General features: G+C 44.4%; 1 protein-coding gene across 2 annotated transcripts in view; it reads left to right on the plus strand.

Moving 5' to 3' along the window:
- MAP3K13 (mitogen-activated protein kinase kinase kinase 13) overlaps positions 1–14,525 on the plus strand; it is a 163,930-nt gene extending 149,405 nt beyond the window's left edge. For both annotated transcript variants that reach the window (XM_079921837.1, XM_079921838.1), the window contains 5 exons: positions 53–190; positions 4,299–5,085; positions 7,532–7,602; positions 10,316–10,613; positions 11,461–14,525. In XM_079921837.1, coding sequence (XP_079777963.1) covers positions 53–190; positions 4,299–5,085; positions 7,532–7,602; positions 10,316–10,613; positions 11,461–11,562 — 1,396 coding nt within the window. In that variant the 3' untranslated portion in view covers positions 11,563–14,525. The remainder of the gene's footprint in view (positions 1–52; positions 191–4,298; positions 5,086–7,531; positions 7,603–10,315; positions 10,614–11,460) is intronic.
- Positions 14,526–16,582: the final 2,057 nt, after the last annotated feature.

Raw genomic sequence — 16,582 nt, forward strand, 5'->3', positions numbered from 1 at the left:
CAACTTTTCTGTCTGCGGTGAATGAGACATAGCTTTTTCTTTCATTCTTCAGGCGTGAGCAAGCAGTGGAGAAGAAGTATCCTGGGACCTACAAACGACATCCTGTCCGTCCAATAATCCACCCTAATGCCATGGAGAAACTCATGAAGAAGAAAGGTGTGCCTCACAGACCTGGGATGCAGGCCAAGCGGTGAGCACCTGTACTGACCTGATATTCAGATGAATGGGGAAACATGCCCCTAAAATACATGATCAGATGATGGTGGGTGTGGCCACACGGTACCACGTCGTCAGCGCACTTGCCTCTAGATATGGCCTAGGCAGGTGGGAGAGAGTGTGTCATGGACTCCAGGAATCTAGTTTTTACTGTCTGAGGCTTTGAGGTTTATTACCTTAGCATGAAATAACGAAAAGAGAAATGAACTGAAGGCCAAACAGACCTGGATTCAAATCCTGGCTCTGCCTATTAGAAGCTGTGTGATTTGGATCATGTCACTTGACCACTCTCAACCCCATGGGTAAAACGGTGTAACTGTAGCACGTGAGATTTCTTTTTCTTTTTTTGACCCCTAGTGCACAGAATTGAGTTCACCATAATTCTTGATTTATGCAACATTGGTCCGTGCATGTCCCACTTTTATTTATTCATGTAGTTAGTTCTTTTTAATAATGTAATAAGTGCCTGTAAATCCACCACCAAAAACAAAAGCAGGCACTTTGATAATCACCTGTGTCTAACCATATAGTCCCCTCATCCCACTCCTGTGTGGAACTTTCATGAGGTTTAAATAAGACAACGTGTGAAATCACCTAGGAAATCATAGTTGCTCAAAAAAAAAATATGGGTTTTTTAATTGTTTTAAAAGATGCCCTTTCCCCTAATTATAACACATTTTCCTTATATTAGTTTAATTTTAGAATGCTCTTCCAGTCAGTTTTTATTACCAGACTCTGCTAGAGCCTCATTCCTCCCGAGGAATAGAGAGTTGACCCTATCCTAAATTAAAGCAAAAGAAGGAAATATCCCTTAACCTGGGTTGTAGACCCAGCAGTGAGACTTGAGCCAAATGCAGGAAGAATAAAGACAGTGAGAAAATGCAAACCAAGCGTGTATTTTAAGGCTTTCAGAACAGTGACCATTCCAGCACAGCATGACTAACATAAATCTAAACTACTGAGGGATAACTACATGGATTCATTCCAGTTTTGCTTTTACTGACCATCTTCTGGTCAAGCTCTGAGAAATTGTTTTCAGTTAGCACCCGGCAAAACCTTCCAGGAATCCCAGCACCTCTCTTCTTTTGGTGTACAAACGAGGCACAGACTTCACCTGCTGGCTCCTCCCTGCAGTCTGCCGACAGTTAAAACAAAGAGCACTTCGGGAGAAAATAGTACTGTTTAATTTTTCACAGTGTGAGCTTGTGTTTACTTTTATTTTGCCTGTGAGAAATGCATTTGCAAGAGTTTGACAGCACCAGTAGATGCTTAGTCAGTGAGCTGAACTTGTCTGGAAAGGTAACCCGGAGTAGGTATTAGAGCTGCAGAGAGTTATGCTTTCAGTTGATTGCCCCGTGAAAGATTTATGTTTCAGATTACTTGGACAGTCCAGTGATTATGGAGTCAGAAGGCCAATGCCCACTGAGGCGATCAGAGAGGAGAAACCATCCACTATCCTTTAGCCTTGGTTTCAGTTTGCGTTTAGTTAGGGACTGAAAAGAGAGTCGGAGTTCAGTGATGGATCCACCAAGCCCATCACAAGTGAGTATAGTCTAATAAGGTAATCTAAATACTTCATAATATGGAGAAGCTTGGAATGGAGGAAGAACTATTTCTCGGTGTCCAAAAACTTGGCTTCAAGTTGTGAGTTTTGCCATTTACTAGCTTTGTGAGAGACACAAGCCAGCTAAGTTACCCTCTGATCCCTCAGTGCCCTCATCTGTAACATGGATATTGTAATGGTAGGAAACTTGTGTTTTATATATTGTAAATTGCTTTGTCAACTGTGAAGCGCTGTCTCAGCGTTATTCTTTGCGTTTTGCACTGCCAGGTTCAATAAACACAGCCTTTACCTGACTTAATGGCACTCTCACCTTAGCTTTCTTTTAGATCCCGCCATAGCCAGTTACTGTGTAAGTATTGATAGATGCCCTAACTGGGCCTTGGAGGGCTCTCTTTCCTCAATAAAAAGCCCCAGGACCTCCTCGATCCAGATGCCTTCTGTGCCACAAGTTGGCCAGCTGACCACAAAGCTGTGACTCTGAGACAGGAAGATGCTGACAGCAGCACAGTACCCTACCCGCCTCATCATAAACCAACTATACCTGGAACTTCTGTGCTAAGACAAGCCTTTAACTGAACTTCTCCTGAAAGAGAAGAAAAACCCATCTCCTATTGCCGGATGCCTACTGATTTCCTGTGAGCCTCTTCAAACTGTAGTCCTTAGTTCAGCATCATCTGAGAGCGTGGCTGCTAAACGCAGGCTCCTAGGCCCCATCCCAGACCCGTGCAGTCATTTCAACAAGCTCCCAAGTGATTTGTACGCACCTGCAAGCTGTATTCTGACGTCCAACAAGCCAGACTGTCAAGTAGGAGAGACTTCTTGTCTGGATTCTAATAGTAATGAGCTGTGAGACCAGGAGCCACTTTGGCTGGGGTTTGGGTTCTTCATCACATAGGATGAAGGCAGGACTGCATCTGTGGTTTCCTTACAAGGTCTGGGACCCCCTAGGGCCTGAACAGAGGTGTCTCTGAGGCCACTGCAGGGGTAGAGAGGACAAGGAGGGGGAGCCCCATGGGAGGGGCTTCTGCTCTCCCTCCTCTCTTCAGCTGTTCTACTATATCTGGGTTTGGGTTTTTTAAGATATAATTGACATATAACATTATATTAATTTCAGGTGTACAACATAATGATTCAACATATGTGTATATTACAAAATGATCACCAAAATAAGTTTGGTTAACATCTATCACCACACACAGCTACAAATTTTTTTTCCTTGTGACGAGAACTTTTAAGATGTACTCTCTTAGCAAATTTCAAATATCCAATACAGTATTATTAACTATAGTTACCATGCTGTACATTACATCCCATGACTTATTTATATCATAATTGGAAGTTTGTACCTTTGACCCCCTTCACCCATATCGCCCACCCCCTATTCCCACCCCCACCTCTGGCAGCCACCAATCTGTTCTCTTACTGTATCTATTTTATATATTGGGTTTCTCATAATTCATTTGAGTAAAGGATTCTGTTGTTTTATTTAAAAAAAAAAAAAAAAAAAGAGTTTGGGCCCTCCAGCTCTGAAATCTCCAGCTGATTTGTGTCTGTCTGGTCCGAAAGAAGGGTGGGGCTACTCTTTGGGAGGAAGGAGGTAGCGATACTACCTGGCATCCTAGAGTCTCTGCCCTGAATCAGTTCTTCAGTTTAGAAATCATTTATTGGTTGCCTGTGTGCCTTGGTGTTGGTGTGTGTAAGGTTTGCCTGCAGGCTCTGGGTTCCTCCTGCACGTGAGCCACGTGACTAGCTCAGTGGGCTGAGAGAGGCCCTCCTCCCTTTAGGAACACGGTAGAATACCAGGTCGTTCCACATGAGCCCTTCTCTTACTGGCTCTACGCAACCTCCTGGGCTCTCTATTAATTCCCCCTCCTCTACTGCCAACCCCTTCGGCCCCTTCCTGAAACATTTATTGAGTACCTACTGTGAGCAAGACTCCTTGCTAGTGTCCTCCACATGCAAAGGTGGATATGACTTAGTAGCAGCCCTCAAGGGGACCATGTCTAGACGAAACTCCCTGAATTTAGCCTCTTGTCTAATTAACTGCGCTTTCCTTCTCTGGTCCCAGACCTCTGTCCTTTGTGATCCCTCATGGGATCCATCACCAGACAGATTTCTGATCGTGAGCAAACGCCCATGCCTGTGCCTTGGCATATTGGCACCAAGCTGAGAGCTGACACTATGAGGAAGAGGTCAAGAAGCCTGTAGGGTAAAATTAGAATTTAAAGGGGTTTGAGTACTCAGCTAGTGAAGCACAGAATAAAATCCAGAAGGAATAAAGGGAATCCTCTGTAAGTGGACATTAGGTTGTTTCTAGCTTTCTGCTATTTTAAACAATGCTTTAACATAACATCTTCCAACATACATCTTTGTGCACATCCATTATCTCCACTGGATAAATCCCTGTGTATGTAACTGCTGATTCAAAGATTATGTGTACTTTAAGGCCTGGGATACATTTCCCCAAACTTGAATGTGTCTTCATGTGTTTAAAACCAAACCTGTTCTTTTCTCCCAGGCCAGATCTGTTGAGATCTGAAGGTATCCCCAGTGTGGAAGTGGCTCCCACTGCATCCCCTTTGTCCGGAAGTCCCAAAATGTCCACCTCCAGCAGCAAGAGCCGATATCGGAGCAAACCACGCCACCGCCGCGGGAGTAGCCGAGGCAGCCATAGTGACTTTGCGGCGATCTTAAAAAGCCAGCCAGCCCGGGAAAATTCACCCCATCCCACTTACCTGCACCAGGCTCAGTCCGAATACCCTTCTCCCCATCACCGTAGTCCTCTGCAGCAGCAACACCAGCAACCCCCTCCTGCCACGTCTCAGAGTCACCGTCCCAGACTCGATATGCACGGACAGGACGTTGCAACCTGCGCCAACAACCTGAGGTATTTTGGCCCCGCGGCGGCCCTACGGAGCCCACTCAGCAGCCATGCTCAAAGACAGATGCCTGGCTCCAGCCCTGACCTCATCTCCACGGCCGTGGCAGCAGATTGCTGGAAAAGTTCTGAGCCCAACAAGGGCCAGGCTGGCCCCTGGGGCTGTTGTCAGGCTGACCCCTATGACCCCTGCCTCCAGCGCAGGCCAGAACAGCATGGGTCCGTAGACGTCCCCTCTGCCAAGCCCGTGGGGAGGAACCCCAACCTTTTCAAGCCACCAGCACACAATCCCCTCTCGGAAAATGCCCAAGGTTCTGAGAAAATGGAAGAAAAGGAATTCAGCGGCTGTGGGTCTGCATCATCCCTCAACACCTCTCATCACATCACCCCCCCAGCGCTACCTCGAAAAACAAGGCCCCTTCAGAAGGTAAGGTGTGATGACAGCCGCGGTGTGTGTCACTGCCTTCAAGGAATGTCAGAGCCTGTCATATTCTATGCAGTATAAAACGTACATAAAAAATATGCATTTTGTAAAAGGATGAGATAACAAAAGCATAAATAGTTTATTTACTTTTAATACTTTCCACACTGCTTAAGTGATGGACTAAGGAGTACACTTTGGAAACTCCTGAATCAGGGGACTGATTCAAATGTAGATAATTTATCAATGAAAAATAGCCATGTGTTAGCAACATGTCATCAAAATAGTTTGGAATCCGCTACTCTAGCCTAGTCCTAAGGGATGTAGCAAGAAGGAAGGCTCCCGTTATAAAACATGTTTGGGAAACAGTATTCTCTGTCCCCTCTTGGAGCTTCCTAAGCTCACATTAACAAATCCTAGGCTTTGAAAATCATGCAATAACCTTGTTTAATCCAGCACTTCCCTCACCTATGTGACCGTATTGCCTTTTTAAAATAACATCTATTAATCCCCCATGGAACTAGCTTTCTTCACAGTATCGCCTTAATTAATAACCGTCATGATCCAGCTGGTTCTCAGTCACTGAAACCTGTTCCTCGCCCACTGGCTGCCTGTGGTTTATTAGCTGGGAGGCGGGCTACCTCTCCTCCCTTGTGGGTAAGAGCCCTAACTTGGGAGTCAGACCTGAGTTCAAAGCCAGGCTCTTCCACTTATTACCTTTATGAACATCGGTTTCTAATCTATGAAATGGAGCTAATAGTGGACCCTGTCTCATTGGTCGATGTGAAGATTAAATGAGTTAATACATATAAAACATTTAGAACAGGACCTGGCACATAGCAACCTTCCAAAAATGTGAGCTCATCTTGCTAATGTGTTAAAAATAACACTATGTACGAAAAGTATTTAGCACAGAGAAAACACCCACTCAATTCTAACTACTGTTTCATATCATCATCGTTCATCAGAAGTTCCGTTGAAGGAATGAAAATGTCTAAAATGTAAATGAGGATGTTTTGGTCAACTAGACATTTACTAGAAAAGCAGCTGAAGCTGAAGGCCACTGTCTCAGAACTGTATTTCTTCCTCCGCATACAGTGCTGCTATTGACTGAGCTTTCCCAGAAATAAATTGTGTTTCAGGTAGTGCAGTGGATTTGGGCTAAGTCAGTCTCTGCTCCTCTGACCCCTAAAGCCAATAACATAATTTTTTCGTAACAACTTTATTGAGATACAATTCACATACCACACAGTTCTCCCATTTAAAGTGTATAACTCAGTTCTTTCTCTCGAGTTGTGCAGCCATCACCACAACTAATTTTAGAATATTTCCATCACCCCAAAAAGAAACCCTGCACCCTTTAGCAATCACCCCATTCCCCCGTCCCCTCCCAAGTAACATGTATCTTTGAACCATCCTGATGCCATTTTGAGGCATCCGTGGGTCTGCAGGCCACGGAACACACCCCGTCTACTTTTGGCCTCACTAAAACCACACTCCCACAGAGCAGCTTAACTTCTCTCTGCTGAGATACACTCCCACGGGTCTTCTAGGGGGAGGTGCTCATCTCCACAGTCAGGATAACTCCATCCCTGTCTTTCCTACGCAAAAAAGCACATCAGAATACAAATGGGTAAAAGTGATGGATTGTCAGAAATGACTTTAAAGGTAAATTATCCTCAATTTTTGGTACAGTTATTTGGACCTACTTACCCACCTCACAAGGGATTGTAGTAATCCCATGCATTAATGACAGTTGATCTGAAGTGGGGCTGTTCCTATGCCCTGGAAGGGAAATGGAATCTTCCCTCACAGGGAAGATCATGTTCTCAGATGGGACACTTACCCACCCTTCCAGATCAACCACAGAGCCCCAGCAATGATGAGGCCTCAGATGTCCCAACCAGAGTTCTCTTATCTGTGCCCACATGCTGACTCAGTCATGTGCTAAGCACCTACCTTGTATGCAGTGTTGTATTAATGGTGGAGGAGGAATACAGTACAACAAGATGGGGTCTGACCCTAAATAATGTATGTCTTAGTTGTAGAGATGATGTAAGCATAATAACTATAATATTAGTGAAAAGGTGATTGGTACATAAAAGGGGAAAAAGTAGTTGTTGGGCTTTGAAGAACTAAAAGATCACCTCTTATTGGAGTCTCTGTATCAGAGCCTAGAACCACAAGTGACAGTGGTTACAAGACACCACCCCAAAATCCAAGACCTCTTCTCCAGTTTCCCCTCTTCAAGTTCAGGGCCTTTCATCATGGACACCCAGGGAAAGTTGCTAAATGAATGAAGAGATATATGTTTAAAAATGACAGCAAGCTACCACTCAATGTCTTTGATGAAAATTAAATCTTTTACAAGGAGTGTGTGCGTGTGTGTGTGTGTGTGTGTAAGAGAGAGAGAGAAAGAGAAATAAGACTCTTCCCTCCTTGTTCTCCTCAGAGTGGAGATGACTCCTCTGAAGAGGAAGAAGGGGAAGTAGATAGTGAAGTTGAATTTCCACGAAGACAGAGGTAAAACCAATAAACACATGTGATTGCCTTCAGTGTAATCAGGGAAAATCCTGAGTTTGCCCTCCGGTTTGATCACAGGCTGCTTTCTAACAGCCAGCTTATAGGGAAGTTGGAACCTACCATTGCCCATTTTGGCAGCTGGCTATGCACAGCAGATTCTAGTTTATCCAAATTCACTAGATAGGAACTGCAAGATGGGGAAAATAAATATGGATTCAAGGTTATAATTGACAACATAGTGGGCAGTTTATGAGAGATGGCTGTGCTGTTTTATGGGTAATTTTACTGATTTCTAGTGTACCTCCCTATATTAGTCTGCTCAGGCTGCCATAACAAAATACCACAGACTGGGTGACTTAAACAATGGAAATTTATTTCTCCCACTTCTGGAGGCTGGGAAGTCCAAGTTCAAGGTTCCTGGTGAGAACTCTCTTCCTGGGTTGCAGACAGCAGCCTTCTTGCTGTGTCCTCACATGGTGGGGGAGAGAGAGAGAGATCTTCATCTTATAAGGCCACAGACCTGTCAGATTAGGGCCCCACCCATATGACCTCATTTAACCTTAATTACCTCTTAAAGACCCTCTCTCCAGATTCAGTCACATTGTAGGTAAGGCTTCAACATATGAATTTTGGGAGGATGCAATTAAATCCATAGCACTCTCCATGCCTTGGGTTTTATACCTCAAATTAAGTATAATTAAATGAGTCGAGTCCTCCTTCCACCCATCCTTAGAAATAGCTTCCTGCCTAGCCAGCAATAATAACTTTGCTTATAGGACTAAAGAAGGACCACACCCCTCATTTCTAGAATTAAGAGCTGCCCTTTTGTAGAAGTATGGAAGGTAGTTTTCCTCCCAGGAGGCCTTTTCTGCTACTAGGCATCTGTTTTTGAAGAGGAAGCCTTTAAGAATCCCCCAGGAAGGTTTGTGTACCTACCCAGAACCAGGAATTTCCTAAAACCAAGGGACTTCTAGTACTTTGGTAAATTGTACTCCGGGTGCCTATGCTGTACACAAAATTGAAATCTGTCCTCATCCCCTGAGCTATTCCTACCACATTGCCATTGCTGTCTTGTTGTTTCCTTGGACGCTGTGTTTTCTCCTATGCAGGGACATTGAGCCCGAATAAAATGTCTTTTCATCCTCTGACCTCATTCTACAGGCATCGCAATTATGTTACTTCCAGCTTTTGTTCTTATGACCACCATTAACTCAGCCCACCTGATGGCTTCCCACCTTTCTTTCTTGCTATGATGCAAAATTTTAGTTTTACCTCACGGTTTTGCTTTTAATATTATAACATTCTTCTCTCTGTCTCCCTTCTGCATTACCAGACTTTCTTTCTCTCTTTCTTTGTTGGATCTTCATTGCTGCACGTGGGCTTTCTCTAGTTGCGGTGCGCAGGCTTCTCATTGCAGTGGCTTGTCGTGGAACACAGGCTCTAGGCGCGCAGGCTCAGTAGTTGTGGTGCAGGGGCTTAGTTGCTCCGCGACATGTGGGATCTTCCCGGACCAAGGCTCGAACCCGTGTTCCCTGCATTTGCAGGAGGATTCTTAACCACTGCGCCACCAGGGAAGCCCCTGGATTACCAGCCTTGAGAAGGTGTGAGTCCTACTTTAACTTCCGTTTCCCACATGGGCTTCCTCCATCTGGCCTCTTTTCATGTGTCCTTGATGCCACCCCCGCCCCCAGCCCATCACCTGGCCCGCCCATCACCCAAACTCAGATCATATGCCATCAAAATCGCTTTGTACTAAGAAATACAGAAAGATCAGACAATGACAGAGGGAAAGGGCAGTCTTCTCTTTTCTTATTTGTTTTGTTTGTTAAGTCAGCGTAAGCTAACAGTATTCTTATTTACTAGGCTTCTTGCAAACAATGGAAAAGAAATGAGGAACTTTCGTAAATCCCCTCCCCCTACCCCAGGAGCTTTGCCTCATCAGAGCTAAACCCAGATGTTACCTGGAATGAGCCAGCAACTGGCTGGGCAGCGCCCACAGCTGCAGAGTGAATGTTCCTTCCAAGCACATTTCTGTTGGGGGTCGGCCTTCTGGGCCGCTCTGCCCCATGAGAAACGCCCCACCATGCCCAGGCAGGTAGGGAAGGACATGGTGGTACGTGAGTAGACCTGGCCCGAGCCCAGCTCTGCTGTGTGGCCTTGAACACGTCACTTCCCTTCTCTGCCTCCAGTTTTCTGCTGTGGGAGAGGAGTCAGACCAGAGACTCTCCAAAGTCTCTTTCACCCTTGAGAACCTAGGTGGTTGACTCTCTGTGTATAAGAAGCACACTCTCAATGTGAACGTTTCCATACCACAGCGGTGTACACAGTGTCATTAGACCAGCGGATTTTCTCAGAGACCAGCGGTAGCCATCAGTTTTGGAGCGTTGTGTGGAGCCACATAAACATATAAAACAAACAGAGCTCAGATTTCTCTCTCTGTTGCTTTAAACAGTTTCTACCTTTTGGGATTTGACTCTCCCTCAGGGGCAGGAAAAAAGAACTAGATCACCTCCCACCAAGGCTGCGACTGACTGACAAGGAAAGGAAAGTAAGGACTTCCCTGGCGATCCAGTGGTTAAGATTCCACGCTTCCACTGCAGGGGGCGTGGGTTCGATCCCTGGTCAGGGAACTAAGATCCCGGGGCATGCCAAAAAAAAAAAAGGAAAGTAGCCGTTCCTGGGACTAAGTTCCTCTGGTTCTTTGTGGTTCTAGGCCCCATCGCTGTATCAGCAGCTGCCAGTCATATTCAACCTTTAGCTCTGAGAATTTCTCTGTGTCTGACGGAGAGGAAGGAAATACCAGTGACCACTCAAACAGCCCTGAGGAGTTAGTGGATAAACTCGAAGACCGCCTGGCAGAGAAGCTAGATGACCTGCTGTCCCAGACGCCGGAGATCCCCATTGAGATATCCTCGCATTCAGACGGGCTGTCTGACAAGGAGTGTGCTGTGCGCCGTGTGAAGACGCAGATGTCTCTGGGCAAGCTGTGTGCGGAGGACCGTGGCTATGAGGTGGGGGGTTCTCCTCCCTTCTCCTCTCATCACTCTTCCCTTCCTGGAGCTCTTTGGGTTAGAACATGCTCAAGCCCTTAGGGCCTTTACAATCATCGTCTAGTATATAAGATAAAACAACTGCCTCCATGAAGTCAGTAGAAGTACAGAGATAACAGAGCCCCCCCAGAATGGGGGCAGTTCTCCCAAAGGAAGCACAGACACGGAACTGCTCAGGAACCCTTCATTCCAAGATTTCACTCAAGCATCACTTCCGACCCCATCTCCCAACCTGGTTAAGGGTGTGAGCTTCCCTCCTCTGTGTCCCCACCAGCCCCTACATGCTATCAGAGCACATGTAACACTTTAGTTCACAGACGGTACTGCCTTCTGAGAGGCACGATAGCATAGTGGTTGGAAGTGTAGACCCTGAAATCTGACTGCCTAGATGCAAATCTCAGCCTTTCCACTAACTCACTGTGTGACATTGGGTAAGCCACTTAACCTCGCTGTAGGTCAGTTCCCTTATCTGTAAAATGGGTATGATAACAGCCCCTATTTCATAGGGTTGTTGTGAGGATTGAGTGGATTAATAGATGTTAAAGCACTTACAGCAGTGCCTGGGACATAGTAAACAATATATGTAGGGCTTTGGGGGCACTGTTATCACTGTCATCACCTTCGTCATAATTGCCATCATCATCTTTATATGTCTTCTTTCTCCGTAAACCCCACAAGGACAGGACCTGATCTCCTTTATCTTAGCGAGCAACCCAGCACAGCGCCTGTCACATGAGAGGTGCTCAAAATATGTTTACTGAGTGATTGCAGAAAGGAATTAAGGTCTTATGTTGTCTTGACTTTGCAGAATCCTATGCAGTTTGAAGAATCGGACTGTGACTCTTCAGATGGGGAGCGTTCTGATGCCACAGTTAGGACCAATAAACACTACAGCTCTGCTACTTGGTAATGAAAGAATACCTACCCTGAAGATCTCATGACTATACTGGCATTTCACATCCATCCCACACCCAGACTCTTCCCACTCTCTCCCTGCTTTTTTGTCTGGGAAGAGAGCTGCCCCATCTTTCTTACCCCTAGACGTGAGCTGCAATAACAGGAACATGAGACTTCACAAATCTCTGGAAAAAAATATCCAAATGAAATTAAGTCTCACTGAACATTTCAATCAAGAATGGCAGGGATCTATTTTATTGAATATTCTAGCTACTGTAACACTGATATTTATTTTTGTTTGACATTTTAACACTTTGTACTGTAAAGAGTGAACTATATATGATAGAGAGAAAGACAATAATTTCTTGCAAAAAAAAGAGAGAGAGAGAGAGAAAGAAAGGAGGAAAGAACAGAAGTGGAATTCAGGAGCAACATCCTTGGGAATCTGTGGAGCCAGGAGGTATTAACTGCTGCTTGAACAGGGGACCAGTTCCTCTGGCCATAAGTGACTGAAGAAGAGCCAGAGCAAGACATACTGAACATTTTAGAAAACAAAAATAGCAAAAGAAAAGCAATTCCAGGTAATCTGTGAACAGACCACATTAAATTCACCCAGCTTGTCCAGATGGGTGATGGAAAGACCTAGACAATTTTGGAGACCAGAGACTTGCACCCAAGGCCTTTGAGGGCATGTGCTTCCTCTAGGAGGAAAAAGAAAACTGCGTGTGTCAAAGCTGATCTCATTTTTAAAACGCTGAGCAGCGTTGGTAGTGAGACTTACAGACAGTGTCCAACCTTGTCCTTGACAAATTTTCTGCTTTTTATGCTGTCAATGTCACTACCTTGGCAAATGCATTACCTTGACCAATGTGTTGATTTTTCAGACTCAAGTGCCAGTTTCCTGTAGCCTATTTCCTTTCCACCTGTTGGCCGCTTCTTTTAGGGAAAAAGGGGGCAGGGGAGGGAGAGCCTGAGGAGGAGAGAAGGAGAAGACAAAAAGAGAATGTCCAACAGTGTTGGAAGAGCAAATGTGGAATTTGTAAAAGGACATTCTCAGAATGTCTCAGTTCAACTACGTGCAGAAGATGGGATCACCCCACCCTGGAACCAGGTTGCTTGTCTACTAGAGTTTTATTGATTTAAACAGAACAGTCCTTGAAGACAGCTAGGAGGTGTGTCAGTCTGCCCGATGTCCAATCCCAAACCATCCCCCATGTTTTTATTTGTTAACTCATTCTATCCCAGAAGCTGTAGTGACTGGCTACCACTATCAGAATAAAGGCAAAATAAGCAACTTGCAAAGGGCAACCCCTCCCCTATCACGATAGCATTTTTGTTAAATGCTACTTGTAACATGTATTTGGATCAATGTAGTTTTGAATAATTGGATTTGGAAATTCATAGAAAGAACAACTGATGCTAAGCAGAGATTGGAAAAATATTGTCCAAGGCATGAGGTCCTTCCTGTCTCTAGGGTCATGGGCTCTGAGAAACATCCCAAGGTACCTCATGGTGCCTTGGCGTTAAGGAAATTTTTATCTAGAATTTTATATAAAAACAGATGTTGGCCTAGTTCCTGTCTCTGTCTCCAAAATCAGTTAGAGCCAAACAACCTCGAAGCTCAAGACCTGGAGAGGGTGGCTAGACGCTCTGATATTGCATCGGACTAGACTTCAGGAAAGACTTACATACACAGGTATTAAACCATTTCCAGTACAGATGAAAACATCACCCTCCTCTGGGTGTCACTGATTGCATTGGCCAAAAAGGAAAAGCAGGAGGGAATATAGAGCAGTTCCTTTTGCTTGTTTTGATCCCTCCATTTGTTTACACTTTATGTTGAGACATTGATTTAAAATTTAGTGTCTGTAATTTATAGCTCTTAGGTAGGCTGAAGGAAAATATTTAACTTATACAGAGAGCAGTATTGTTTCATTAAATTATTCCATTTTGTATAAATTCTGTAGCTGGACTACATGAAAGATCTTAAGTTATGGTATTATTATCATTGTTATTTTATTTTATAATTATCTTTCTCATTTTCTGTCGATCAGAAAGTGTGGTTTATGGTGTAGCACAATGATTGTTTTTATTGCTAACCATGAATTATTATGGATTCTTATGAAGGAATGAAAATGGAACTGCCATTTGGGAGCTCCCTGGTATTTGTCTTAGCTGTATTCCCTCATTTTCTGTGTACAACAACAATCATCTGAGGATGCGTGTACCGCCCTGAGGTCCAGTGGATACGTTGTGATTTTGACTTGATCGCAAAAGCTCCTAGGTGGGCATCAGATGACTGAGTGGTGGACAAAGAGTTCAAAAGCTGTACATTTTCTCGAGTTTCTTAAGAAATAAAATCATGGGACTACATTAGAAGCACAAACAGAATTATTTAATGCCCTGAGAGGAACAGGCCTACAGGGAATCTGCATGGGGCCTGTGGGGTAGATAGTTTCAAGAACTGGCAGCATAGTTTGTAATCTCCTTCCTACTAAATCCCATTAAACCAACATTTTTCTCCTAGTTGGGAGACTATAAAAAGGAAATAAAGAGATGGCATGACCAAAAAAATGCCTAACTGTGATGTCACCCCATAGCAAGACAAGAGAAATTCTAGAATGAGGCTTAGTCTCTTAGTCACAGAGCTGGAAAAGTACCTTGAAAGCCCATATTTTTCATCCTCTGACTTCAGACCACACCATACTGTGAATCTCTCTGGTTCATTACTTCTGAGAACAGAGAGGCTACAACTCTGTGTCCTCTTTATTTATTTATTTTTTTTGATGTGGACCATTTATAAAGTCTTTATTGAATTTGTTACAATATTGCTTCTGTTCTATGTCTTGTTTTTTTGGCCGCGAAGCATGTGGGATCTTAGGTCCCCAACCAGGGATCAAACCTGCATCCCCTGCATTGGAAGGTGAAGTCTTAACCACTGGACCGCCAGGGAAGTCCCTCTGTGTCCTCTTTTTGTCCAACATACAACACTGACCCTTCAGCGTGTCCAGGTCTTGCCCACCTGTCGTGGCCAAAGAGGAACATGAAGGTTAACGTGTCTTACCCCTTTCAGTGATGGTCTTCCTGGAAAACCCACCCCAATACCTCATAATTTTGATAACTTTTTTGAATTCCCATCTTGACTGTCTGTCATGGTAATGCCATATACCTGTCTGGATTGACTGTTATGAGCAAGTTAGCATAGCAAACAGTATTGAATATTCAAGTCATTCACTCTATTGTCAAGAGTTGAATAGGGCTTCCCTGGTGGAGCAGTGGTTGAGAGTCCGCCTGCCAATGCAGGGGACACAGGTTCGAGCCCTGGTCCGGGAAGATCCCACATGTCGTGGAGCAGCTAAGCCCATGTTCCACAACTACTGAGCCTGTGCTCTAGAGCCCGCGAGCCACAACTACTGAGCCCATGAGCCGCAACTACTGAAGCCCGCATGCCTAGAGCCTGAGCTCCACAACAAGAGAAGCCACCGCAATGAGAAGCCCGCACACCACAACGAAGAGTAGCCCCCGCTCGCCGCAACTCGAGAAAGCCCGCACACAGCAACAAAGACCCAACGCAGCCAAAAATAAATAAATAAATTTATTTAAAAAAAAAAAGTTGAATAAAGTTCCACGTTGAACATTTTACTTATTTTTTAGTAGAAGTGACTAGAGGCTTCAGAGAACAGTGTCTTTAGTCTAGGTTAAAAGAGAAATGCCTTCTCTATCCCAGGCTACCCTTCACTGCCTGCCTTGAAATAACCAGCACAATTTTGAATTAGTGTGTGTTTCTTTGAGAACAACTCCACAGTCATCTGAAGAGTGGAACGAAGAGCTCAGGGAATTTAAGAGCTAATTCTTCAGTCTGACAACTGGGTGGCAGTGCTTTAAGGAATCACAGGACTATGATTTCAAGCTTCATTGTTGATCAAAAGTTTAACCCCCTTGAAGTGAATTCCACATTCATTTAGCATCTGGTTTTGACTGACTGCAAGATAATGAGTTTTTATTTGTTTTGCAGATGGGCATTTGGTTCTGATTCCTATCTATTTCTAGATCATGTCCTCTGAATAACAATTCCTCTTAAAATTGCTTGGCAGAGGGACTGAGAAGCCTGCATCCTCCTTTGCAGTTATAATAGACCTTACCACCACTAAAGTTTGGACCTGTTGGTGAGATTGTGGGGAGCACCTACCCAGGGAGGTGAAGGTGTTAACTGTGTTGTATGATGGTTCGGTATGACCAGCTTGAAGTTCACATATTTTAAAACTTTAGTATCAACAAATCCATCCTTCTAGAATTAAGGATATTTTAGTAGGGTTTAATAAGTACACTGGACTTCCACTTAAAGGCCTCATTGTACTAAATTTTCCTCTTACCCTAAGTAATAATAGATTTGATGATTTGGGGTTTTCCTGGTACCAACCCAATTTTCAATGCCCTCTCCCACTGTGGAGCATTGACGTTTTTCCAGTGTGAATGCATTCTTATCGATCAAAAGATTTACCCTTTTTTTCCATGCCCTTTTGTCTCAATCCGCCCCCCTTCCTTAAAATGTTTCTACTTGAACTTCCTGTGACTGAATTCTACAAATTCCAAGGAATTGCTGCCCTGCTCTGCAGTATAGTGCCCTATGTTGTATTTTGTTTTTCTACCAAGCCAGAAACCAAAATACCACCTCATACCACCATCTGCCATCTCCACCCTCAATACCCAAGACCGTGGTATTTATTGATCACCATATTCTTTCCTACTGAGCCTGGACATGGCCTCAGAACCTCTCACAACACAGCATTTGGAGCCATAATTGGCACTTGATTGGAATTGGTGTGCAAGGGGAGATCTGTTTGCTGTCCCAGCTCTAACCTCATAATTAATTTCCTAAGGTGGTTTGAGATCTCGAGTTAGCCCTGATGGGAGAATGACAGGATATACCAGTGTACTCCTTATAGATCCCACCCTACAGCTATCAGGGGGCAGCACCAATGACAGCAAAAAGGCCATGTGCCTCCACCCACTGCCCTTTTGGAGTACGATTC

Source organism: Stenella coeruleoalba (assembly GCF_951394435.1).
Source record: "Stenella coeruleoalba genome assembly, chromosome: 5".
In the NCBI taxonomy this organism is placed as follows: Eukaryota; Metazoa; Chordata; class Mammalia; order Artiodactyla; family Delphinidae; genus Stenella; species Stenella coeruleoalba.